The sequence below is a fragment of the Megalobrama amblycephala genome, linkage group LG18 (genome assembly GCF_018812025.1).
Source record: "Megalobrama amblycephala isolate DHTTF-2021 linkage group LG18, ASM1881202v1, whole genome shotgun sequence".
Classification (NCBI taxonomy): domain Eukaryota; kingdom Metazoa; phylum Chordata; class Actinopteri; order Cypriniformes; family Xenocyprididae; genus Megalobrama; species Megalobrama amblycephala.
This window is the reverse complement of record NC_063061.1, coordinates 29,691,213-29,719,077: the sequence shown is the minus strand read 5'-3', so window position 1 is coordinate 29,719,077 and position 27,865 is coordinate 29,691,213. Positions and strand designations below refer to the sequence as shown.

General features: G+C 36.6%; 1 protein-coding gene across 2 annotated transcripts; it reads right to left on the bottom strand.

The window, feature by feature from the left end:
• Positions 1-27,459, bottom strand: zgc:113162 (uncharacterized protein LOC553743 homolog). 2 transcript variants are annotated; one of them, XM_048165448.1, is made up of 10 exons: positions 27,053-27,459; positions 26,529-26,598; positions 13,398-13,591; positions 11,488-11,609; positions 8,940-8,988; positions 8,549-8,698; positions 3,033-3,206; positions 2,632-2,715; positions 1,334-1,420; positions 1-1,148 (listed from the first exon to the last, which is right to left on the bottom strand). In XM_048165448.1, the coding sequence occupies exons 2-10, from the start codon at positions 26,560-26,562 to the stop codon at positions 1,047-1,049; spliced, it is 996 nt and encodes a 331-aa protein (XP_048021405.1). In that variant the 5' UTR covers positions 26,563-26,598; positions 27,053-27,459; the 3' UTR covers positions 1-1,046. The 2 variants fall into 2 exon arrangements, with proteins under 2 accessions (XP_048021405.1, XP_048021406.1); XM_048165449.1 differs by having other exon boundaries at positions 26,529-26,595; positions 27,053-27,458.
• Between the last annotated feature and the right edge of the window lie 406 nt (positions 27,460-27,865).

The following is a 27,865-nucleotide window of genomic DNA, read 5'->3' as shown; positions in this document are numbered from 1 at the left end:
TTAAAAACTAATCAATATACTTTTATTGGTGTAACTAATAAACTAGAAATGTAACCAAACACCATATACACAAATATAGTCAGGAATAATACAAACAGCCCAATTAGATTCAGTAAACAAAATAGATTCTGGTTTAGAAACACTATTTTAACCTAGTTAAAGGGCTATACAAACATATCTACAAAGATAAAGTACAAGACACCACTAATATGAGAATATTCACATATTTAAAGCCCCCATGTGACCTGAGAAAACAGTGATCCACAGCCCTTACTAAAGTACATTAACAAAACAGCTCTGGTACTGTTGTTTTTAGTATGATTGTTCAACTCTTACGCCTAAATGAACTGAATTTTTATTCAGAAATACACTGTATTTATGTTCTACGACCACAATTTTGAGTTTAATTGGACATTTTAGAGCTCCATGAATCTGACAGTTGCTAACACTGGGAAAATGAGTGACATGGAAAGTGCAACAAGGTAAAAAACAGGTGATATCAACTAAGCGATTACTTGGTACTGTAAATGTACTGATGGGATATGCTTTTTTTTTTTTTAAACAAGGCAAAAGGTGAAATTAAATCTAGCACACCTTAATTTCTCTAATTTGGTTTGTTCCAGGTTTGTGCAACCTTTGCTATATACTTATTTTGAACTTTATAAAAAAGTAAGCTCATTTTATATTTTCCTGAAACCTTCAATCAAGGAATCAAGGGGTTGTCCATGGTGAATTTGGTCTTTAAAAAAAAAAAAGTTGGTCCCTAAAGAATCATCTTACTTTCATCTATTTGAAATAAAAAACATAAAAGGCAAAATTCAGCCTCTCGCAATCGTTCAGTGTCACTCTGCAGGCAGGGCGTCCAGAACTGGTTATTGAGTGAACATTCAGTTGAGTGGTTTTGTCCTCAATTACCAGACATTCCCCTGTATGTCCTACTCTTGGGAGAACAGAGTGCCAGTCACGGTCCACCGCTGCAGACTCTTATGCAGTAAAGTCCCTTAAATCCTTCAGTCCAGGGGTTTGTTAGGAGGGATTTGTGAAAATCACCCTGTGGTTAGGTTGTTGTCTGGTGGCTCTAGGGTCTCGGCGATGTCCTCCAGCTCATCTAGCAGCTCAGAGAAGGAAGGTCTTCGGAATGCATCCATCTGAGAGAAAGAAAGAAACAGGATAGGCTTTGGATGTGTTTCATTGAATCTATTATATATACAGTACACATCTTCAAAACAGTTAACCAGGCTGCCACATTGTGAATGCTGAAGGTGAAATCTCTCACTTTGAAGGTGTTATTGCTATTCACAGTCACACCATTATTAAACACACCACTTCATACCTGGCAACAGCTGGCCGACAGCTCCAGAACCCGCTCTGGGCAGCCGTGCACCAGCTCTCTGAACGAGTCCACATCTAGCCCATAGTCCTGTGAACAGATCACACAATAAATGTCAATTTTCTTTCATTCTTTCCTTTGAAAGAAAAGACTTCTTAATTAATCCAAAACATAAAAAATCTTAATTATTCCAAACTGTTGGAATGGAGGTGTATATACCAATTGGTTTAGCCCCATACATATATTAACGAAAAGTGGATAGACCAGAAAATCATTATCCTTGATGTGATAGAAGTATGCGATGAATAATTCCATACTGAACAATCTAAATGTCTGTGCGATGGTTCCCTTGACCTGATCTATCTGTTCTCTCCCCTCCAGACATCATCGGATGTCCATCAACATTAATGAAGCATAAATGACCACACTGCGGTACACCAGAGGGCAAATACTCCGTCTGACCTTCCTTTCAGCCCCAGTGCAGGGAACACAACCATATTAATTCATGCCACATAACAAGCCTCTCTTAAGGGTTATATGAAACCATCTCAGAGCTCACGCAAGTGCTAAATTATGCATTCTGTGTAAGGATTTAATGTAAAAGAATAAATACATTGGCCTACATTTATGGCCAATGTTAAAACATATGTTTGTGATCAGGAGAATGACCTCGTAAAAGCATTTTCTATAGATTTTTCATGCATCAAAAATATGATCCATATGTCTTGGCGAATAAACTTCATTTTAAAATATTTATCGTCATAAATTATTTGTATGTTTTGAGGAATTGCTTACATTTGTTTTTTGCCCAGAAGCAACACTGTACAACAGTGGGTGGATATGAATGCAGTGGATATGAATGCAGGATATTATCATATTTTTATTAATAGTTTTTGCATTATCCATTATTAAAGTATTTACTTAACATTTTTAAACAATAAAATTTGAGTAGAACTTTAAGCCAGGAGCAGTGAACGTTTGGTCAGCTAATATTTCATAAAAAAATAAAAATAAAAAAAGGTTTAATAGCATTATTCTTTGCTGTTTTTCAGTATTCTAACATACAAGAAATAAAACATTTAAATAAAGAAAAAACTTTTAAAAACTTGTACTGTTTTAAATATATTTGTATTGTATTTCATTATTTCTTCCTACATGACATGCCACAAAGATTTGCCATAAAAAAAATTTTATTTCATCATTGATGGCCATTTTATACAAGAAGAGTGAACTACATGTTTTGCTTTTAGCATTGCTTTCATAATGTATGCGATAGAAGGTCGATGGGTTTGAGTGTTTACCTGCGTCCTGGGCAGCACCTCTGGGTCGGCTGGGATTCTTGCTAAGATCTCGCACAACATGATCCCGAAAGAAAAGACATCAACCTATGATTAAACAGGGAAAAACGGCCAGTCAGCAGAGGTCGAGTTCAGTCTCTAATCACTTCAGCACCGGCTTTATCTCTGACAGTGAGGGAGACACAGTTTACTGTATCTGTTACTCATTATAAATGGCTTTCCAAATCTGTTCCTCTGCCCTGACCTATTAAGTTTGGCATCAAATCAGAAGGTTACATTTTAATTAAGAAGCAACTGCAAAAGGTTATGTGGGTTAATGTGAAATCTGTCAGTAAATCAATACTAATTTAATTTTCCTACACGTCCATTTTCAAAGTCGTCATTTGAATTTTGATTCTTAGTACCTTGCGATCATACGGCTCTCCTCTAAGCATTTCAGGGGCCATCCAGAAGGCCGACCCCACCAGAGACAACTTCCTGTCTGGGTCATTTGCGGGAAGCTCCCCCACCTCTCTGGCCAGCCCGAAGTCAGTGACTACGGCCTCCCTGCCACGCGAGGTCACACGGATGAGACAGTTCTGCATCAAGAAAAACAACAGATTCCACATGTAGTATGTTGCATGAGTCACAGATTGAGATCTTTATCTCACTGCGGTATGAGGAAAGAAAGCAGAAGCAAATTAGTAAAGCATAAAACAATAAGGAAGATTTCTCTCTATCTCAGATTACCAAAATGATATGCAAACAGAGTTGGCTGATGTGCGAGACCTGAACCACAAGCACAGTATTACACCACAAGATGGCAGTATTGCTCTATAGGAGGATTGAGCACTCTTTCACTCTGCTTCTCTTTCACATATCCCCTAAACTAGAGCTTGAAGAAAGATCCAGTCATCATATGGCCAGCACATCTAACACTAATCATAATAATATATAAGATCAAATATAATAATTGAATTTAGAAATTATACATTATACATGAATGAAAAAAAATTTAATGCTGAATGGTGAGAGTTAACAAGAGAGGCACCATCAATAAGACATCAATGAGAATGTGCAATGCAGGATCATGCTCTGAGGTTTCATGTGTGTCAGTACCAGTAACAGTAGCCCTGTATTTTAAATACACCCACTGACAAAAGGCAGCTATACAACCACACTTCACCTCCAGGAAGAAACTTGAACTTGTCGTGTTATGTAAGCAAGCCAGTAATGCTTCAACCCCACTCTGATAATGGCATCTTTGCTTCAATTAATGCACTTAGATAACAGAAAAGTGGAAGAAAACAACACTGAGGTGGGTGATTGCGTGGTATGGAGAGGTTGTGTGTGTCTGAGTGGGCTCATGGTTAGGAATAGGTTTGAGCATAGGGTTAGGGGGTAGAAAATAATATAATTGTTATTAATAATAATATAGTAAATTATGCATAATAATATAATTAGCTCAATAGTCAATGGAAATGTACCCATCATGATAAATGCGAACATAAGTAATGTTGTGTATTGATTTCAAAAATATGGTTAGACTTTGTAGTAAACTATAGCAGTAATCTTTGTGCTATTTAAATATCACAAATCATGTGGCTTGTTCAAGAGTGCTATTACTTCTCTAACTAATCAGGTTTGTTTTTTTGCCTGGCAGATGAAAAAAAAAAAAAAAAAAATCCCTTTAAATTGTGCCAGTAAACAACCCCCTAGCTATGCCTCATCTAACAGGGAACATTCTCAGAACTTTGTCCAACACTCTTGAAAGGTTCACTCAAATTTATGAAAAAACATTTCTTTAGTAATTATGTGGTCTTTGATAATGTTATCAAAACATTAGCAAAAAAAAAGTTTATACATCGTTCGTGGAATTTTTTCTGAAACATTTTAATTGGACGTTAGTCTGTTTTTTTTCGTCTCAGATGGTTCAGATGTAACCCCTCCTGTTCGAGCGGTCCAAGCGGGACTCGAATCCGGGTCCACTGGCATGGGAATCGGGTGCTCTAACAAGGAGGCTAAAGACCGCAGTCTCTAACGTCAGTCGCTAGAGCAACTCTTGAGTTCAGGGGAGTGAGGTTTACATGAGCTCTCACTAGCCTAGCCACAGAGAACATTCAAACATAACATTCCCGAACTGTTTGCAAAATGATCAAATTTAACATCCACTTAATGTTTTCTCCAATCTTCACATAATCAAGAAAAACGTATTTAAAACATTAAAAAAATAGATGTTTTTAAAGTTCAGAGAACATTCAGAAATAACGCTTTCGTTTACACTAGTGCGTTTTTGTTTTAAAATGCCGGTTTGCAGTTCAGTCTCCATGTTATTGTTTATGTGGTCGTTAAGGATACGCAGAGTGAATGTGGGCAGCCACACCATCGTTTTAAAAAGTCTCCGTTTTGGTCCGTTTATACTGAAATGCAACCCCGGCATTTTCAAACTAAAACAGGGTCTGCAGCATTTTCGAAAGTCTCCGTTTTTCGAGGTTCCAAAAACGCCGGCGTAGTGTGAACGACAGGCGTAACTGTAGCAAAAATGCGTTTTAAATCGAAAATACACTAGTGTAAACAGGGCCTTAATGGTAATGTTAGGAAAACTTTCTTAGAACATTTTTGTTTGCTGGGGCCCTAGCAACCATCCAGAACACCTTAGCAACCATTTTAGTAAGCACATAGCAACACCCTAGCAACCCCAAACATTGTGGCAGTAAGTTACTGTAACTTGGAACAAGCACCAGTCACATTCTAGTATGTGCAATCTAGTTATTTTAAAGGTGTCCTAGAACTTTTTTTAAAAAGATGTAATGTAAGTCTAAGGTGTCCCCTGAATGTGTCTGTGAAGTTTCAGCTCAAAATACCCCATTTTTTTTAATTCATTTTTTTAACTGCCTATTTTGGGACATAATTAGAAATGAGCCGATTCAGGGTGTGTGGCCCTTTAAATCCCGTGCTCCACACCCCAAGAGCTCTCGCTTGCCTTAAACAACATAAAAAAAGTTCAAACAGCTAATATAACCCTCAAAATGGATCTTTCCCTAGTGTTCGTCATGCAGCATGTCTAATCGCGTAAGTACAGTGTTTATTTTGATGTTTACATTGATTCTGAATGAGTTTGAGGCTGTGCTCCGTGGCTAACGGCTAATGCTACACTGTTTGAGAGATTTATAAAGAATGAAGTTGTGTTTATGAATTATACAGACTGCAAGTTTTTAAAAATGAAAATAACGACAGTCTTGTCTCCATGAATACAGTAAGAAACTATGGTAATTTTAACCACATTTAACAGTACATTAGCAACATGCTAACGAAACATTTAGAAAGACAATTTACAAATATCACTAAAAATATCATGTTATCATGAATAATGTCAGTTATTATTGCTCCATCTGCCATTTTTTGCTATTGTTCTTGCTTACCTAGTCTGATAATTCAGCTCTGCACAGATCCAGACGTTCTGCCCTTTTCTAATGCCTTTCATAATGTTGGGAACATGGGCTGGCATATGCAAATATTAGGGGCGTACACCCCGACTGTTACGTAACAGTCGGTGTTATGTTGAGATTTGCCTGTTCTTCAGAGGTCTTTTAAACAAATGAGATTTATATAAGAAGGAGGAAACAATGGAGTTTGAGACTCACTGTATGTCATTTCCATGTACTGAACTCTTGTTATTTAACTATGCCGAGGTAAATTCAATTTTTGAATCTAGTTGTTTTTAAAAAACAAGGCTAAGGCTATGTCTGTTTTTAGTAAAGTTAAGTGTGTGTGAGCAGGGTGAGATGATAAAAGCTTGAAAGTCGACAGGAGTCAGCAGGTCATTTTATATATAGTGAGCGAGAAGAAAGAAAGACAATAAAGAGGTGAAAAGCAGCCTCAGGTCTGGTGTTTTTGGAATGGTGAATGCTGGGTACAGCATTAGCATAATAAAGGTCTGACCTCCTCATCTCTGTTCAAACACACAGTCCTGTGCTCACTGCGCACTGCAGCCTGGCAACTGACACAGTTAAATTTGTTTTTCACTGCTTAGAACTATATAGGAGTGCAGGATCCCTCCCCAAACAGCAAAAGTTTTTGTATTTTGGTCTAATTCACTAACAATATTAGTGATGGCATCATATACTACCATTCAAATGTATGGGGTCAATAAGTTTTTTTTTAAAGAAATCAATACTTTTATTAAGCAAGGATTAATTAAATTGATCAAAAGTGACAAAGACATTAAATAATGTTAAATGCTGTTCTTTCGAACTTTCTATTCATCATCTTGAAAAAATATAATTAACATTTTAAAATATTTCAAAAGGAAACTTATTTTAAAATATAAAAATAATTGCAATGCGAGTGCTTTGTTTGTGCAAAAATCTGCTCCTGCGTCAACACAACATGCATGCATCATGGTGCTCTCGTGAACGCATTTTGGAGATAAATGTTTTGTTAAATAAAGTTGTTTTTTTTGTGCAAACGAAGCACTCGCGTCGCTTTATAAAACTGAGGTTAAACCACTGAAGTCGCATGGAATACTTTAATGATGTCTTTACTATCTTTCTGGACCTTGAAAGTTGTAGTTGCATAGGCTGTCAATGGAGGGACAGAAAGCTCTCATATTTCATTAAAAAGATCTTATGATAAAAGTCTTATAGGTTTAGGAACGACATGAGGGTGAGTAATTACTGACAGAATTTTCATTTTTGGGTGAACAAACCCTTCAATATTTTGATCAAATAAATGTAGCTTTGGTAAGCATAAGAGACTTCTTTCAAAAAAACAAAAACAAAAAAAAACAAAAAAAAACGATTGCACGGCAGTGTATTTACAGAAGGAGTTTCAACATGATGTGATTTTCCATCACTGCACCTGTATATGTTATTCTGTAAACACATTCAAAAGAAAAACAGAAAGAACCATCACTCTTATTTTCCCCTGGGTTAATCATGTTCCTTTACAGCAAGCGTCTTCTTTAGGACACAATGTTCTTTACCAAAAAATGCTGAAATACCTTGGCACACGGTGTGAGAATGGTCACATGTGTTTTGGTATCTACGTTCCATCACTCTGCTATTGTGTTCATAATGGACAAATGGAAACCATAACCGTAGTAAATGACTTTACACCTAACCAAAGTCTTTCACTCAAGATATTATCAATCTCACACATGAGTTTCACACATTGAAAACTATTTGTTACAAAATGCCTTTAAATTTTTTTTTTTATAGTTTCAACTGTAAATTTGAAATTTTATTTTTGCGTACATACCACACTTAAAATGCATTCAATTCATTGCAAAATTTAGATTTTAAACCAAGCAGCATCTGTAAGCAAATAATGCTAGATCTTTTCCCAGAACTAACTTCAGTTGGTTAAAAGTTTGTAAAAAGAGTGAGTTCTGAGAAAATGTCTAGCAATAGTCTGCAGATATCAATTTGATATATCCAATGCAATGCAATTAATTCTTATTTAAAATCATATTATTTTAATATATTTTAAGTGTGGCTTAAGCATCCAGACAACTTTGGTGTCATTGTGTAAGTATGCCAATCTTCACTTTGATTTTGAGTAAGATTATACGAGATAATATTACGGTTATCTCATAACTAATATCAGAAACTAAACTTTGCCAAAGCAATAAAAAAGTCTGTGCCACATCCAGTTATATAGGAAATGGACACAAGTAAAGTGTACTAACTACCACTTAAACATTCAAATACGTGGTTTCACTGAATCATTTTGTTCAAAACATGACTCAGGTCAAGTCAGGCAAGTTAATAAAACATTAGAGCTAAAATCATTAGCACATATTTCACTGGAATGACATTAGAAATGTCTGTAATTATCTATAAATGCAAGGCGTGTTCTTGACACATGCTGCAAGGTGATATTTCATAATATATCTTTGCCATAATTGCTCAACTTTGATCCCTAAAGCCTGCCAACACACCTTAGAGTTGAGGTCTCTGTGGTAGATGTTCTTGTAATGGAGATAGGTCATTCCTCGGCTGATATCACAGCCCAGTTCGATCTTCTCCCTCCAGCAGAGGCTGACGTCATCCCTGGCCAGCAGCTCCTCCAGACAGCCTCCGCTAACATACTAGGTGGAGGAGGGAAGGACGGGATTTATACAGTGAAAACACAACTCACTTTTACAGCATGTTAAGTCAGGAAAACTTCTGCTTTGTAGAAATTATATACTCTTGACACATTAGAAGAACCTAATGGTGAGTCACTGGTTTGTGTCATGAGATTTACCGGTCAGCCCGTTGAGAAAGCAAAGATTGCTTGTACTGGAAACACTGAATTGTGAATACTAAATCCTTAAAGTTGCCACCCACCTCAAGAATTGGGTACAGCTTGTTCTCCTTGACACAGATCCCCATGTACCTACAACAAGAAAATCAGAATAATTGACTTTATCCGTCTGAGGAATGAGGAATTATGCAAAGTTTAGAACATTTACTGGCAATGACAAGATTGAGAAATCATCCAATCAGCACCTGCGACCTTTATACATCTGTGTAAACTCTTGAAACTAAAATAAAACTTAATTTCAAGCATTTCAGAAGTGCAAATTAAAAGTAGATTTTTACATTTTCAACCAAATGCGAGTGCCTATCCAAAGTTCACTGCCTTAATGCAGGTGTTTACCAGGACATTGCTATGCATATAGTAAGTACTAGTAGGTTTTAGTTGCTATTGGGTTCCTAGGGTATTCTGGGTGGTTGCTAGGGTGTTGCTAGGGTAGACAAATATGAGGCCACTCCAAGTTTCTATCTACACAAAATCCGATCTGGGGTGCGTTTCCCAAAGCAAACTATGGTCGCAAGTTCCGGGAAACGCTTTCGAGAAACGCACCCCAGGTCGGATTTTGCGTAGTTTATGTGACTTTCTCACGTCATGTAAAATGTAATTGTTAGACATTGTTATAGGAAACATGCTGAAAGTCGCTTCAGAATAGAGCTGTTGTAAAGTGTCGGATGAGCAGAATAACAATATAACGAAGACATGTTTTGAAAGTGCCGGAGATGACAGCATGGAATAAAGCCTCCTACATTTCTGCCGCTGCCTCAGAAGATGCAGTAGTCCAGCGCGGCGGCGTATACCTATTAATGCAATGTGATTGCCAAAGATACCAATGCAAATATTCTGGAAAACGAAAGAGTGGCATGGACGCACAAATCAGATCTGAACAGCTGTGATACACAATGGATTCCAATTGGATACACCAATAATCGGATTTGGACTGACAGATTCAAATTCTACAAAAGAATTTATGGTAACACTTTAGTATAGGGTACATGTATTCACTATTATTTATGACTTTTTCCTCAATAAACTCCCAATTTACTGCTTATTAATAGTAAGTTAGTTGTTAAGTTTAGGTATTGGGTCGGATTAAGAATGTAGAATAAGGTCATGCAGAATAAGGCATTAATATGTGCTTAATAATTGCTAATAAACAGCCAATATTATAGTAATATGCATGCAAATAAGCAATTAGTTAAAAGACCTTAAAATAAAGTGTTACAGAATTTATGTATCACAACATTGTACAGTATGAAAATTTGATATTCATATGGAAATTTGCTAAAGATTATATTTAACAGTGTAATTAAGATTTGACGACTAAAGGCCCGTTCACACAAAGAACGATAACTATAAAAGATATAGTTCTAAAAATCATTCTAAATATAAAATAATAGCATAGAGACCATACCACATCTATAATGATATAGAGGAACGATATAGTTGGAATCACTTTTAGAATTATTTTTTTTCCAGCTGTTGAACAATAAAACACTGACAGCCAATCAGAATCCATTCTAATTTAACAATCTGCGCATTTAAAATGGAAGGCGACATTGCGGAGAAGTTAATCGCCGAGGTCCAGAAAAATCCACCACTGTTTGACAAGTCAAAAAGCCCCTTTTCAGTTATACTTTAAAGAAAATTGATATATGGAAAACAAATCGGCCATACCTCGGAATTAATGGTGAGAAGTATTAACAATGAGATCATTATGTCAGGCTAGCAAACAGTGTAACATAAAATTACCTCAGGTATCCAGTGCTAGTTTCGACAACATAGCCTTGCTTCCTTTGAAGTTGCAGTGAAAAAGACTAGGGGTTGTTTTTATTCCACTATATTGACTTTGTCAGCTAAATTCACTTAGATTAGATCGATTACACTAGCTATTCACTCAAAACATTGCATGCTGAGGACATCTGCTGGCTAAAGCCATGTAAATGCAACAAGAACAGCAAAGACATGTTCAACGAATGACATGCATGTACACACTTTGAAACTGCAGAGCATGCGTTTAGAATAAACAGACCATTATTGTTCGTTGGTGTGGACGCAAATATAGTTATCGTTATAGTTATCGTTCTTGGTGTGAACGGGCCTTAAGATTTGAAGATCTAACTGATATTAGAATTGAACATGCACAAATTAAATTTCCAATAATGAACGATACCAATGAACTAAAAATCTCTAATACCGGCTAATATGGTGTAGATATGTATCCTTACAAGCAGTACAAATAATGATGCTTGTTTTAGCAAACATTACTAAAGCTTAGTAACTAAAGCAAGGGCTGTGTGTAGGCATTACAGTCTGATGCTTTTAATATCAGAATTTTAAATTGTATTTTAAATTTTAAGTTGTATTTTGAATTATAATTTTTATATTTTTTAATTGTAGCCAATCACGAGTTATTTTTGTTCAAGGTCAGGAAATTTTAACCCAGTCAGGATTTGTTATTCAGTATTAGGCAAACAGAGTCAGAGTTGTTTTCTTCTCATGTTCTGAGTGGGCGCTATGAGCATCAGGCCGGCGTGGGATTGATGGAAGTGATTAATCGCGTGCGCAGAGGCGGCTCACCTCACAATGTTCGGGTGGGAGAGTTTCTGAAGTAAACTGATCTCCCTCACAATGCTGTTCTGATCCACGTCATTCTTATAGATCTTCACCACCATCACCTTTTTTGTAGTGCTGTGCATCACCTGAGTGGTAGAAAACAACATTATATTGATTAGAGTGGGAGTTTCAACAGGAGGGATTTCCTTCACTGAGATTCTCTAAACACGTTCACAACAAAAAGAAGCATCTCTCTCATTTTCCCCTGAGGTAATCCTATTCCTTTACAGCACACGTCTCCTTTAGTACACAATGTTCTTTACATAAAATGTAAATTTGTCACATTTCTTGGCCCGTGGTGTGAGAATGGTCACAGTGGAGGTATGTGGCACAGTTTTTCATGTTCTGTGTGCACTGATATTAAACACGTTATCTACGTTCCATCACTCTGCTATTGTAAAGCTCTGTTGTGAGCCAAGTCTTTACCAAAGTCAATCAGTCAAGATAATATCAAGCACTAAGAGTTTCACACTTTGGCATTTTTGTGAGGTCTACTTGTAACAAAATGGCCTTCAATGAATTCTTTCAACTTGAATTATGAAGGTAAAGTAATGCAGGAGGGAGGATATTTTACAAGATGAGGCATGGCATATAAACAAAATGTGGTTCCTCAAATATTTTTTAAAAACATATAGTTATTTTCTTGTTTGTGAAGTCTTTCAAGACCATTTAAGCTTGACTGGGTGTTGACGGTACATGACGCTAAACATGTATTTCTGTGTTGAGTTAAAAACCGTCTGCAGGATGTAGCTTGTTTTTGGGAGACTACAAACACACCATGTCTGTACAGTTCTGTTGTAAGGACTAACAGGGCTGTGACTTCCAGACAAAATGATTTCAGGATTATTTAAAGGATTAGTTCACTTTCAAATGAAAATTACCCCAAGATTACCTCAAGCTTTACTCTTTATATGACTTTCTTCTTTCTGACGAACACAATCTTAGAAATAATAATAAATATCCTGACGCATCCGAGCTTTATAATGGCAGTAAGCATTACCAAACCGAGTATGAGCTGAAGAAAGTGTCTCCATCTACATCCATCCATCATAAATATAGTCCACACGGCTCCGGAGGGTTAATAAAGATGCGTTTGTGTAAAAAATATCCATATTTAAAAAGTTACAAAGTAATATATCTGGCTTCCGCCAGATCTCCTTCCGTATTCTTCAAAAAGCTTACGCTGTACGTTCTACGCCTTCCCTATTCAACTTATGTCAGTTCTGTTTTTCCGTAATTTGAATACGGAAGGCGGTCTGGCGGAAGCTAGATATATTACTTCAAAACTTGTTTAATATGGATATTTTTTTACAGAAACGCATCGCTTCGCTTCAGAAGGCCTTTATTAACCCTCCGGAGCCGTGTGGAATATGTTTATGATGGATGGATGTGGCTCATGCTCATTTGGTAACACATACTGCCATTATAAAGCTTGGATGCGTCAGGATATTTATTAATATTTCTAGGATTGTGTTCGTCAGAAAGAAGAAAGTCATATACACCTAGGATGGCTTGAGGGTGAGTAAAGCTTTTGGTCATTTTCATTTGAAAGTGAACTAATCCTTTAACATTTTGGAAACAGAATTTGGTATGGAACAAAACCAAGTGATGAAAACTTTGAAGGCCTTGAGCGCCTGAGATCTTGATGTGCCTCATTTTCACAGCTTTGATTAAATCAGCGCACTTTTGCTAAAGGGCAGATTATCTAATCAGATTCTGTGCTGTTCAATATCAGCGATACAGCAGCTGCGTCCATTATTACATGCTGCCTTCAGGTCATTCTAGCAATTTTAGTACATTTTTTTTGTTGCAAACTTTCCATCTCCAAACTGTAATTTGTTTTTCCTCCTCCATTATTGAGAGGAAACCCTTACCTTGTAGACCTTAGAGAAGAAGCCAGTTCCGATAAGCTCTGCGCTGAAGTCATCCCAGAATTCCAGCTTGCGAACGGTGGTGCGGAGTGGGTGCCAGCAGTCGGTCTGGCAGTAGGTGTCTGTGGATTCGCTGAGCAGCGTGGGACTGACAGGTTCCGGAGTCTCATCTACCTCACACATCTTAGAGATCTCATCTGCAACGGAAAAAGCAGAAGCAAGAGAGATAAAGCTTAGTTTTACACTGCAGAAGTGGATCTGGAGTAATCAAAGCAACCAAGATTAATTTGTAGGACATGAAATAATCTGCTTTGTAATACAAAATAAATAAATACAATTCACAGACAATTCATCATATACAGCCTTAATCATATGATGTAAGACCAGTTTTGTAGTAAAGCCAGCATTTGTTGAAAGTAAAGCCCATTTGTTTGGGATCAATCTTAATGCCCAACTCTGCATCTATACAGAGGATAATCCAAAGAAAAAAAAAAAAAAAACGGATGAAAAATTACTGCCATTTCTTTCCTCCAGATGTAACCTCAAATAATAAAATGGTTCTATATAAAATATGTGCATATTTTCAAATCCTTTACAAATATCTTTATCATACTGCACACTTAACAAAATCTGCAGGTTCATAAGACAGATTCACAACAAAACGTTTTACTGTTTAACCATGCATTTGCATTACATAATATATTTATTTAGCTGTTGCAGTGTTTATGACTATGGAAAATATAAATTTAAACTCATAATTTTTGATATAGGTCTACAATTACTTTGACAAATTTTCCATGAATTTTTCAGTACTTCATTTCAATACTTTATTTTTTCAGTACTCAGTACTTACAGTATTTTTAATAATATTTCAATAAAAATGTGTATATCGTGATACATAATCTATTGTTATCAACCAAAATTGTAAGAATATCATAATATAAAGTTTTGTTTATATCGTCCACCTCTACTATAGTCATAATTTACTGCATACAAGTTGTATTTACAAGATAGCAGGTTGATACAGTTCAATAAGTTTGCGATGACAAAATCTTTAAACCATACTCAGAGTTTTGTTTGAGAAACAAGGAGATATCCTTGAGCACTCCTAAATATTCTCCTTTGTTGTCGGAGTTATATCCAATTTCAAATTTACCCAACTCGAAAAGAACCTGTGTTTGGTCAATCTGGATCTTGGCCAGATGTCTTCCTATATAAATTGGAAGCTTTTGGCCTAAATAAGCTGCAAAGTCCACCAATAGTTAAAGTTCTAGCTATGCAAGCTATCCTTGAATTGGGGCTGTGTCCGAAACCACATACTCTTTCAGTAGGTACTTATATTTAATTAAAGCTGCAAGCAGCGATGAAAGGGCCCTTGCACTTGTGTCACTCAATTGCGTATTTTAGTATGTTGCTAGTAGTGCATCACAGCGTTAAACACGCAACTTCCTGTTACCAGTGGGTGGCGCTATTACTATAACTGAATATTGTCATGTAGATGTGTTCAGGGATTGGACATAGTATGCCTGAGTTACAACAACTTCCTGTTTCTTGGCGTTAATCGCATACATTAGCACTTAGCCAAGTGTTGCATGATTTAACATGTTTCTAGCATGTTTCGTACTTTGTGGCATATTGAAATGTGTTTCTGGTAGTGAATTACAATATAAAGCATGCCTTGAATTACAGTTGCCAACCGTTGGCACTATGACTAACTGAATATTGTCATGTACATGTCTTCAGGCCAGGACTCTTATCACACATGTGAAGTTTGGGGCAGATCGGATATTGTATGCCTGAGTTACAACAGCTTCCTCTTTCATGGCGAAACATCAGAATTTGTCAGGCCGCCACGAGACACGCCTTTCAATGAAAACTCAAGATCTTTGCAATTTAACATCAGTAAGGCCTTAATATTAGACTGACCAAATATGATGTTGATCTGGTTAAATCTCAATGAGGAGTTAATCACAGTGTAAAACATGGCATTTCCTGTTGCCCGCAGGTGGCGCTATGACTGTAACTGAATATTGGCATGTAGATGTCTTCAGGCCAGGACTCTAATAAAACGTGAAGTTTGGGGCAGATCGAACATTGTATGCCTGAGTTCCTGTTTCACGGCGAAACATCAGATTTTGTCAGGCCGCCACGAACACGCCCTTCAGTGAATAGCTTTTAGATTAGACTGACCAAATGTTATGCTGATCTGATTAAAGCTCTAGGAGGAGTTTGTTAAAGTAAATGGCAAAAAAGAAAAAAAAAAAAGAAAATTAAAAATATCTAATTTTCTGTTGGGTTTTCAGATTTTTTTTGTAGTTATTTGGCTGTTACATCTGTCTACCGAATTTCATACCCGTACATGAAACGTAGCGCAAAGGGCGCTTAATTGAAATTTTGTAGGTGGCGCTATTGAGCCATACATTTCCACGCGTATAGTAGGGAAGTATGTGATTTCGGATGCAGTCTGACTTTAAAGATGGTTTGGCTTTATTTAGGCCAAGAAGAAATTATATAACTATCTCCTAAGAGATTAATGAATTCACAGGATGAACTCACAACATGAGGTCAAAATGTAGACTTTGGTCTAAATAAAAAGGTGCCAGCCAAAGTTTATATTTATTTATGTCTCTCCTGATGCTTGGTGTAGATAATGTCATGCATTATGCAAGCCTTTATGTGCTACACTAGCACAAACTTGTGTCTGACAATGAGATCTATAAAGACCATGGCTTGCAAATAAAAACTATACATGTACATGTGTGCATAGTGTAGATAAGTCTGGACATTTTATTGAGTTGCATGTTAGCGTGTCAGCTGGAGAAGATGACATCACTGCTCGACTGAAACCGCGTCATCTTTGGTGCCCAGAGCACCGGGTGTCCTAACTGCCTAATAACATGATTACTGGCTTTCACACGCGACATCCTACAGTGTTTCTCAGTGATGATCGTGCCTCAACCTCTATCCATCAGCTGCCACCAACACACCAGCCAATGACCCCAGGCTACTGACACCAACACACCCCCTCACATTGTACTAGATATGTGTTTGCTTAGATATTCAAAGCTCTGTATCGGTTGCAATAATCCCCAAAGTGATGACGCATTGCTGCTGCGCTGGAAAGATCTGGAAAGTAGAATCCATTTAATATCAGTGTTACCTCAGCATAAACAGCGATTAGATAACTGACTGACCGCACATATGGAGAAAAGGCTATAATCATTAGAGAATGGATTTGCAGAAAGAGACAAAATAACTGCATGGGTTATATCACTGCTCTGATGATTGTCTGCAAGATACACAATTTAGTCCATCAACATGGTTTGGTCAAGTTTTTTTTTTTTTAAACCATAGCTGCCTATTAAAATTGTTTTGAACTTGTTTTTATGCTTGTTATTGCTTGTTGTCATTTGAGTTTTACAAATTACAATGCAGTAACCAAAAAAAATATCAGGATTACTTTGGTTTTTTGGGACAAAGGTAATACCATGGGATTATTTTGAGTGACATGGATATGAATACCATTGTGTATGAATATGGTAATTATTCAATACTATAGTGTTTTAGAAAAATATAAATTGTGGCTGCATTCTAACGTATTTACAAAAATATATCACTTTATCTAACCTCTTATATGTAATATTATGTAATATATAATATATCAGAGATGCTCAAATATAAGATTTTTGGTCACTATATACATCCCTCACCAGTGCTGGGGAAAGTTACTTTTAAAAGTAATGCATTACAATATTGCGTTACTCCATAAAAAAGTAACTAACTGCGTTACTGTTTTATGAAAAGTAATGCATTACAGGCTGGGCTTGCTTGTTTGTTTTTAAATAACAACAAAAAGTTCTATTTTGAACAAATGTTATGGCCTTTTCATACCAAAAGTGAAATTTATAAACCTCAGGCTGAAGGACAAGCATATTTATGCCTGTACAGTAGAGGGCGCAGCTCAAACAAACCTTTCAGCTGTGCTGCCATTCTAGCCTGACTTCGTCATACTCATATTCTAGGCAGAATGTGAGTCTGATACTGCTCCATTGCACTTGAATTATGGGGCGTGTCTTAACCGAACCAGTAAAAAAAAAAAAAAATCTGCACTCAATTGGATAGACCTACAACCAATCAGAGCAACGCAGTAAGTGACATATGTTGAACTTGTACTTAAACTTTTGCCGAATCCCGTTGGAAGGACGGCAAACACATCTTTCCCATCGACAAATGCCTTGATTGCAGTTCTTTGTTCGTCTTTTAAAATTAATGCGCTGTCGATTTCTTTTATTACAGACGTGATAGCGGAATCTAAACATCTTACTTCTCCAGCTGCAGTCATCGTTGGTGAAAACCAATTCAACCCAAGCGCTCTTTGATGACGTGGGTGGTTACGTAACCGCAGATAGCCTGTCCATCATCGATTAAAGCCCGCCCTGGCAATTTGACTGGCTCGGCCTTCTGGGAGCCGAGCATAATTACTCCACAATGGATCGAGTCCAGACCGAACTTCCCGTCCAAAAAATGTTGTGGGCGGGGTTCGGGCTGGCACCCAGGCTACTGCCATTCTGGATTAAAGAAAAATAGGATACAGGAGAAGGAAGTTCAACACTCTTATTTCTAAATCTAATCTAAAGTAAATTTTTGCCTATTAGTGTGGTTGAATTAGATAATTGAAGGTCAGCAGCAAAAACAGTGGTTAATAAAGTGAGACTAAATACATAAAGTATATTTGTATAATTTAATACAGTTAATAATTACAGGTTTGCATAAAATTCTGAGATTGTATTTCACTGTTTTTATTCATTTTGAGGAATTTCTGTTTTCGTGCAAGTGAGATGAGTAAATGCATGTTCACATTTAGTCTAGAACTACTATAATCATCATGTTCATACAGCGCACACAACACCTCTGCAATTTATTTATCTCAACATGGAGACAGGAGAGCCGTCAGTCAATAAATGTGAAAAAGTGACTTATATAAGTTACTTATTTTAAAAAGGTAGTTTGGATATTTTGTTGTAAATTGAAAAAGTAATGTGTTACTTTACTAGTTACTTAAAAAAGTAATCTAATTACATAACTCAAGTTATTTGTAATGCATTACCCTCAACACTTTTCCTCACATATTCGGTCACTACATATTTTCCATACTTTCATTTAAGTTATTTAATAGTTTTAATAACTTTACTATTATTCTAAATGTGCAAAATAGTAACAATAAAGAATGAGCCACAACTTTCTAATATTGTTAAATAAAATACCATGGTATTTCCATCTGATACCATTACTGCTTCACAGTACCACCACAATACTGCATGTAAGGATGATGATTTGTGGAAAAACATGGCATATGCTGAGCGCACATATGCTAACAAAAGGTGTTGATTGAAACGTTTCTTTTTCACGCTTGGATAATATTAAATGCTGCCGCACTGCATTCGCGTGTGGCTGCATGTGTGAACAAACAAAAGCATTTTTCCAAAAACTTCTTTGAATACTTTATGATGACATATGTACGTAAGATGTAATAAGATCCATCGGGGTCTAAATCTTGAATTTACGTTATCATCTAAAGGGATCATAACCAGAATGATCTAAAGTAAACAGCACTCAAAGATAGACAGGTCACCTAACCATCAAAGGTGACATAATAAGAGATAAGATAAGAAACTCACTAATCCTGTACGATAAGAGAGAGTGATTACTGCCAATGCATAACTGACTGATATTTGATATCTCGTACTATCACGCACAGACCCATGCACATGCACGCACACAGATGCACTGACTCTTAACACCATCCTCGAATGTCATTGTCGTTATGCGTGACACTTGAAACCTGCTTCACCAGACGTAGCTAGTCTCTCTCACATGCACATGACAATGGTGAACATAAGATCGACTGACGAGGTCTTTGAGGGGGTTTAGCAACCCAGGGTGTCTCTTTCAGTGAATGTGGGTATGATAATGTAAATGAGACATGGAAAGAACAAACAGAACAAACAAGTGTAGAATGGATTCAGATGTGGTGTGACGCAAAGCACTTGCTTGATCTGTACCTTGGAAAGAGAGGAAGAAATTAGTCTTAACACAAGGCTCCTACTGAAATGGTGAACAGCACAGCTTCATCCACTTAGGGTCTGACTCTGAAGAAAAGTAAAGCAAATGCTGTGGAGATTGTAAAAATGTGGTTTAGGGTGATTTATTCTACAGCATGATACTCTGTGTCCACCAAAGTGTTTTTTCCTCTACTCTCTCTCTCTCTATATATATATATATATATATATATATATATATATATATTGTTTCTTTTCTTGTTGCAGAGAGTTGAAATTTTTTTTTTTTAACTTTGAGTGAAACACATCACTGGCACCTTTTACTCAGCCGTCCAATCACAGTGGAGGAGAGGCGGGACTAATACCGCACCGACCAACCATGACATCCTACTTGTACAAGGACAACTTTCTATAGACCTTATGTAGCCCCGCCCCTTTTCAGTGCTGTGCTTTTTGTCTTTTGACTTCGGTTTGTACTTCCACAGTGGTCTTACGTATTTATGAATGAACTGCTCATTTTAAAATCTTCCCGGTCTACTGACATTTGTTAAGACATCTGTTTTAAACATAACAATGCTCATGATAACTTTCATTAACTCTACAGCAGGTAAATCCAATTCACCAGCTAATTATTCTTCAACAGCGATGCCACAGAAATATATAGGGCTACCGCAAAAATGGAAGTTCAAAGACAATATTCTAAAGCGCTTGTTTCTCTGGTAAATAAGGTCTATATGGTTCAGCCATCTCCTCATCCAAAATAAGAGCCAAGTACTTTACATTGTGTTGACATTTTGACCCACAGTTTCACAAACAAGGCTTAAAAAGGTACCCTAGAATTAAAAATTGAATTTATCTTGGCGAGTTCATTACTGTTGTTTCCTCCTCCTTATATAAATCTCATTTGTTTAAAAGACCTCAGACGAACAGGCGAATCTCAACATAACACCGACTGTTACGTAACAGTCAGGATCATTAATATGTACGCCCCCAATATTTGCATATGCCAGCCCATGATCAAACATTAGACAAGGGCAGGACGTCTGGATTTGCACAGCTAAATCAACAGACTAGGTAAGCAAGCAAGAACAACAGCAAAAAATGGCAGATGGAGCAATAATAACTGATATGATCCATGATAACATGATATTTTTTAGTGATATTTGTAAATTGTCTTTCTAAATGTTTCGTTAGCATGTTGCTAATGTACTGTTACATGTGGTTAAAGTTACCATTGTTTCTTACTGTATTCACGGAGACAAGACTGTCGTTATTTTCATTTTTTAAACACTTGCAGTCTGTATAATTCATAAACACAACTTCATTCTTTATAAATCTCTCCAACAGTGTGTAATGTTAGCTTTAGCCACGGAGCACCATCAAACTCATTCAGAATCAAATGTAAACATCCAAATAAATACCATACTTACGCGATTAGACACGCTGCATGACGAACACTTTGTAAAGAACAATTTTGAGGGTTATATTAGCTGTGTGAACTTTGTTTATGCTGTTAAAGGCAAGCGCGAGCTCCGTGGGCGGGGAGCACGAGAATTAAAGGGGCCGCAGCCTGAATCGGCTCATATTTAATGATGCCACAAAATAGGCAGTTAAAAAAATTAATAAAAAAAAAAATCTATGGGGTATTTTGAGCTGAAACTTCACAGACACATTCAGGGGACACCTTAGACTTATATTACATCTTTTAAAAAGACGTTCTACGGCACCTTTAAAGGGATAGTTCACCCAAAAATGAAAATTATTGAAGATTTACTCACCCTCAAGCCATCCTAGGTGTATGTGACTATCTTCTTTCAGACGAACACAACCAGAGATATATTTAAAAATATCTTGGCTCTTCCAAGCTTTATAATGGTAGTGAAGGGGAGGCCAAACTTTGAAGCACAAAAAAATGCATCCATCCATTATAAAAATAATCCACACAGCTCCAGGGTATTAATAAAGGCCTTCTGAAGCAAAGCGATGCATTTTTGATTCTGGCGGAAGAGTGAACTTTGACCTGACACATATAACGTATTGGCGTTACATGAATTAGAAGTCTAAAACAAGAATTTTTAAAGAGAAATATCGGAGGAGCTTGAGTTTGTTGCCCAGCCCTATTTGTTTGAACCGGAGGCATCCACTCTCACCTAAGCTTACGCTACTCTTATATCCTACGTCATACGCCGGAACTTGACTCTCTCGTGAACGTGCGGACGGACAATACCGGAAGCTAGCCTATAAAGTTATAAATATGAATATTTTTCTTACAAAATTGCATCACTTCACTTCAGAAGGCCTTTATTAACCCCCTGGAGTTGTATGGATTACTTTTATGATGGATGGATGTGCTTTTTTGGGCTTCAAAATCATGGTTACTATTCATTTCCATTATAAAGCTTGGAATATATTTTTTAAATATAACTCCGATTGTGTTTGACTGAAAGAAGAACATCATATACACCTAGGATGACTTGAGGGTGAGTAAATTATGGGATAATTTTAATTTTTGAGTGAACTATCCCTTTATTCTAAGGCCTGTCTCTGAAACCAGGCCTTATATTCAGAAACAGATTATCACCAAAATCAGATCATTTAGTGTCCGCCAAAATATTTTCAACGTTTTACTCTCAGCGACAAGAAAAACAACAACAAAAGCACAGCACTCAGCGTGAAATAAACACTCAGTGCCTCATCAAGCTGCTGGCATTTGGTGCTCCCTTTGAAAACAATTGAAACAATATGCTACCATATGGAAACACTTTGGTGGGCACACAACCTATATGCCATTCAGGTAGTTTTCACGGTGATAAAACTCTTCAAAGCCCACAGAGGAAAAAGAAACTAAAAAACATGGGCTTGTGCTGTTAAACAACTGAAGGGTTAAAACAGGCCATATCCACAGTAAATAATTCAGTGTAAGGCGAGAACTCTCATGTGAGTCTCTTTGGATGCTCTCCTTTAGAGATCTATTGAGTTTCCTTCTGTCTGTGTGGCAACTGAAGCTCCCTGGGTCACATCCCCTCTGCTTTCTATGACGTGAGCTCCGGAGCGTGTGAATGAGACAGAAAGAGTGAGAAAAAAACCAAAAGAGGTGATGAAGATTACAGTTTGGCTACATTCATCCCAAAGCTTCATATTATGTTAGAATATTCAGTGCAATGTCGTCTCACAGATGGTTACTGAAAACACAAGCTGTGAAAATCTGTCATTTCACATCGGTAACCATCTCTAAGTGCTTTGATTTGGCCGATAATAACCCTGAAGTCAAGCGTGGGTTAAGCAGGTCTCAGTCATCACAGGTAATGCAGACGACACATGCATAATTTACACATACAGGACGAGTGTGATGAGTATTCAAATGCATTCCGGATAGAGACACTCCTATAAATGCGGGTCAAATATCAATATAGCTAATGGACATAAAACCAGACTGCAAAGTAGTCATATTTATGTCATACTTCAGATTAGGTCCACTTCTCACTATTACCTAACTATTAACTATGACTTTTGCCTCAATAAACTCCTAATTACTGCTTATTAATAGTTAGTAAGGTACACAATAAAATCCTTAGAGTTAAATCAGCTCTGCTCAGAGTGCATATGGTCCCTCTCTAAATAGTGTTAAAGTAACACTGAAGCAGAGTTAAAGTTAATGAGATAATTAAGCAATTAATATGGCTGTGACTGAAGTCCGTTGTAGTTTCTCTTTTCTTCACTGATTCTGCTTGTTAACAGCAGGTGTTCATCACTAATGTACAATCATCATTTAATTAATTGCTTAATTATCTAATTAACTTTAACTCTGCTTTAGTGTTATTTTAACACTATTTAGAGAGGGACCATATGCACTCTGAGCAGAGTTGATTTAACTCTGGAGATTTTGCTGTGTAGTTGTTAAGTTTATGTATTGGGTATGATTAATGATGTAGAATATGGTCATGCAGAATAAGGCATTAATATGTGCTTAATAAGTTCTAATAAACAGCCAATATCCTAGTAATATGCATGCTAATAAGCAACTAGTTAATAGTGGGAATTGGACCCTAAACTAAAGTGTTATCCATATTTATATCAATCAAAATAATCCGGTTTTATTCAGTTTGTTCCATAACAAAAATATGCTTTTTTATTTTTCTAGACTGTTTAAAGGGGTTCATTTCAGCTGCTGTGCCTTGACGTAGATACTCTATATGTAAATTAGCACTTTGCATATGAAATGATTATTAAAATTAATTATATAGTTGACACTGACCCATGCATTTACATAAACTCTTTGCGAGGCCTTCATTACACTGAAATATGATGAAACAGTTAAAGTTGGACGTGATCGGGAACATTGTTGAAAATAAATTTTCTTTCCTGACATTATGCAGAGCTGTATGTGCAGTCTCACAGCAAGAAATAGAAAAACATTTGGCAGAGTATCTTACTTAATGTTAGTTATATACAAACTGTACTGTAGTCATAGTTACTTCTTCTTTTGGTGTTTAGGATTAATTGTTTTTTTGTTCTTTGTTCTTATTACTTCACCATGACTGGGTGAGTCAAACTGAATACAGAAAAGGTGTTGATGGAGTGGTTTGAAAATGTTAGAATAGAATTAAATGATTCTGTAGAAAACATTCATAAAATCATCTGTATGACTCTCAAATGTTGTCAAGTGTAAGTATCAATTATGTCAAAACTATACGGGGTCCAAAAACTGATTGTTTTACAGCAAACAGACATCTTCAGGGTCTAAACACAGGTTATCGGTTTCATTAAAAAGAAACAGAGTAATGGAGTCACCCTGCAGGACATGGATAGCTGAGCTCAGGCAAACACTGGAAAAAGCTGGTATAGTGAAGTCAGAGAGGTCAGGCATTTGAGTACAGTGATAGAAAACCGTGCACATTATACCCTTCAAAAGTTTGAGGTCAGTACGTTTTTTTTTTTTTTTAAGAAATGAAAAATACTTCAGGATGCATTAAACGTGACAGTAAAAACTTTTACATTGTTAAAAAAAAAAAAAAAAAAAATTTTTTCAACTTCATATTCAAAGAATGCATGTTGGGTTTTCATGTTTTATGGGGACATTCCACAGACATAATACATTTTATACTGTAAAAACTGTATATTCCGTCCCCAACCCCTAAACTAACCTACCACAGAAAAATGTCAGCATTTTTACATTTTCAAAAAAACATCACTTAGTATGATTTAAGCTATTTTCCTCAAGGGACCAAAAATTTCCTCACAAGGTCAAGGATTTCAGATATTGCCATCTTTGTGGGGACATTTTGTCCCCATAATGTAGGGTATACCCGAAAAACACACAGACACACACAGGGTGCGGTTCATACCAAGACACCATTCTGTGAAATTCCACACTTTGTGAGGATTCTGTAGCACCTGACATGAGACAAAAAGCACATATCTGCTAGTCTTACCAGACTAGAAATCAACATCAAGAGGACAGACATACCAAATAAAGGCTTAGGCTGTCCAGCAAAGTCACTGACACCTATGAAAACGAGACTCTTTTCCGTTTTACAAGGGTTTCAAGACACTTGATCTCCATTTGCACGTGTACGGACGGATCTACCAGCTAGCACACGCAGCTCCAACCAACTCTTTAAAACTTACCGGCTCCATCCGGTAATATACAAAACGTGAGGGAAAAGGTCATCTGATTTTCCAGAGGGAATTTATTCTGATTACATCAAGAAAAAGGGAGATTAGCAACAGCCTGAGATCATTAGCGGGTTGCGTGCCGCTGATTTGCCCAACTACAGCAGTCATAATGAATCAAAGCCCTTGTACTCTTTGTTTAGCCTGCATAGATGACCTTTAACCTTCTATTGAGACCTTCCACTACAACTGGGACAGCCAACAGTGATTCCAACAACTTTAAAGTTGAACTAATTGATGAACATGATGTCCAAATCATTTATGGCTGGGTATATTCCCCTCTTGGATAACATCACAGAACTGTCAGAAAGGTCACTGACCTCAGGTCTGAGATGTATCTAGTTTGGCAGCAATATGAAATTTAAACAAACTGACTGGCGGTATAAGGAGACATTTTGTGACCCTGAAGACTGAAGTAAAAGCTGTTGAAAATTTAGCTTTGCCATCACAGAAAGAAATTAAAGCAATTTAAAACTTAATAATATTCACAGTATTATGTTTATGTTTTTTTCTTAATAAAATAAATGCAGCCTTGGTAAGCATAAGAGAGTTCTTATTTGAGCACAGAAACTAATTTCAATCTTTTTTTCAATAAAAAAGAAACAAAAATTGCATTGACAAATGCACTTACAATAGAAGTCTATGGGGAAATCATTTACCATTTTGCTTCCTGTAAAGCAACTGATAGCCGAGCAAATCATTGCTCAAGTCATTTTTTTCAACAGATTTATTGTGTAAACCTCATAAAAGTTGTTTCCTACATCCTGCACATGATGCTTAGACTGCAAATGACATTGTTCTTGAAAAGTCTGTGTTTTTATCCTTCTGCAATGTTTCTGTTTGTGCTAAACTGACAGTGCCGGTCGACACCCTGCGGTCTGTTACCTTGGTAGATATAAATATCTGATTCATCACCTACAGTACATTTCCATTCGTACTCTCTAACCTCTCAACAAACCTACGTAATCTGTAAAACAATGTCACAAAATATAATCTAAATCCTCTTGACAAATATAAGCAATAAATTAGAGAGAAAGAATAGTTTTAAAGTCACACACACACATGGTTTGAACAGCCAGTGACATAAAACACAGCATCTATCAACACCTGACAGTATATTTGTATTCATTAGCATTTGTAATTGAACATTTTCCAACTGCAGTAAATTTCAAATGTCATTCAGTAGCAGCTGGGCAGACCGGTAGACTAACCCGTCATTTTCCCTTGCAATACAATCCAAACTTCTGAACTAACACGCAACTAATTTTAAGGTTCATATCCATCTTAATGCATACAAAATATAGAGAGACATCATGGACATATAGCCTGCACATAAATGTAGTTTCTTACAAAAAGAGAAGGAAAGTATTTTTACAAGTAAAACTATAGATAGGCTACTTACTCCATCTGTTCAATAAGCTGTTCATATGCATCATGAGAAGATGTTGATGGTCAACTTCCTGTGACTGCTTCTAGGAGAGACCACACAAGTGTGAAATACTTGTGGAGCACATGATACCAAAATATGCATTACAGTCTCATAGAAAACAACACATTCTGAGATGAAGTGCTGATTGACTAGGCAGGGTTTATTTCTTCTCTCTACACTTTTTTCTGTAAAGCTAGATTTTGTCTATACTTCTAAAGATAAAATAAGTGTTAGATAACTGTTCTTAACTAAACTTGCTAGATAACAGATTATTTACTTGTACATTTTGACTCTGATTTATTCAGTTGTTGTTTACTAATATATATATATTCATATATATATAATATAAAAATTATATTCATATTAAAATAAGCCTACATAATAAAAATTATCTAAATAGTTCCTAATATTCAGTAAACAAACACAGTTATCTAAACATTATCTAAAACGGTTTCCCGCAATAGCATCTCTTAAAAGAAAGGAAAATATATACTTACAAAAAACCACCTGCCTCCCTCAAAATTGGCACCTTCAGAGGGAAAATGCTCCTTAGATGTTAATGGCAGATTAAATCGTGAATCCACACTGTTATGAAGGCTTCCTTCTCGGACAGATGCGCAGTTCAGTGCGCATTCCCGCTGATCCGCGCGCTACTGCGGTCCGCCGTTCACAATCACAGAACGCGCGCACAGCTCAAGTCAATACACGTTTGATCAGTTGCCATAGGAACCTGCGAGATAAAGCCTTCATGCTGATCATAGGCTCCACTTACCTGCGCATACAGTTCTCAGACTGCAAATTTGTGGCGCTTCCCACACGCGATAGTTTTTTTTTAATTTTCAGGCAAAATATCTCGCAGAGTTCATATACATTTGTGTCGAATGTGTGAATATGGCAATTACGTTCTACAAGTTCGTGTTTTATATCCTCAGAGGTGTCACGTTAGACGAAATACCAAATTACCTATATAAATGCGTGTCTTAATCCCAATTCTGATTTATTTTTGAGTTTATGAAAATATTTTTCAGTCTTATTAAAAAAACAAACCTTTAAATATACTGAGTCTACTGATATTTTTTGTTTGCAGAATGAACAATCCGTCACGAGACCACTGACGCCCTCTAGTGGAATTTAAAGGAATATTTCTTTCCTGAAAAGAACAGTAAATTCTGACATTTAACAGTTACTCACCCTCATGCTTTACCAAACCTAAATGACATTCTACCTACTGTGAAAAACAAAACGAGAGGACAGAAAAATCATAATTTGTGTGAACTATTCCTTTAAATCCACATTATTACTATACCATG

Bases quoted from the DNA above. Each gene is read 5' to 3' on its own strand.
- zgc:113162 (XM_048165448.1), bottom strand. From the start codon at position 26,562: ATGATGCATATGAACAGCTTATTGAACAGATGGA. The intron at 8,699-8,939 runs GTGGGTGGCAAC...TCCTCCACCTAG, and splicing joins AGCTGTACCCAATTCTTGAG to TATGTTAGCGGAGGCTGTCT. The intron at 2,716-3,032 runs GTACTAAGAATC...GTTTAATCATAG, and splicing joins GAGAGCCGTATGATCGCAAG to GTTGATGTCTTTTCTTTCGG.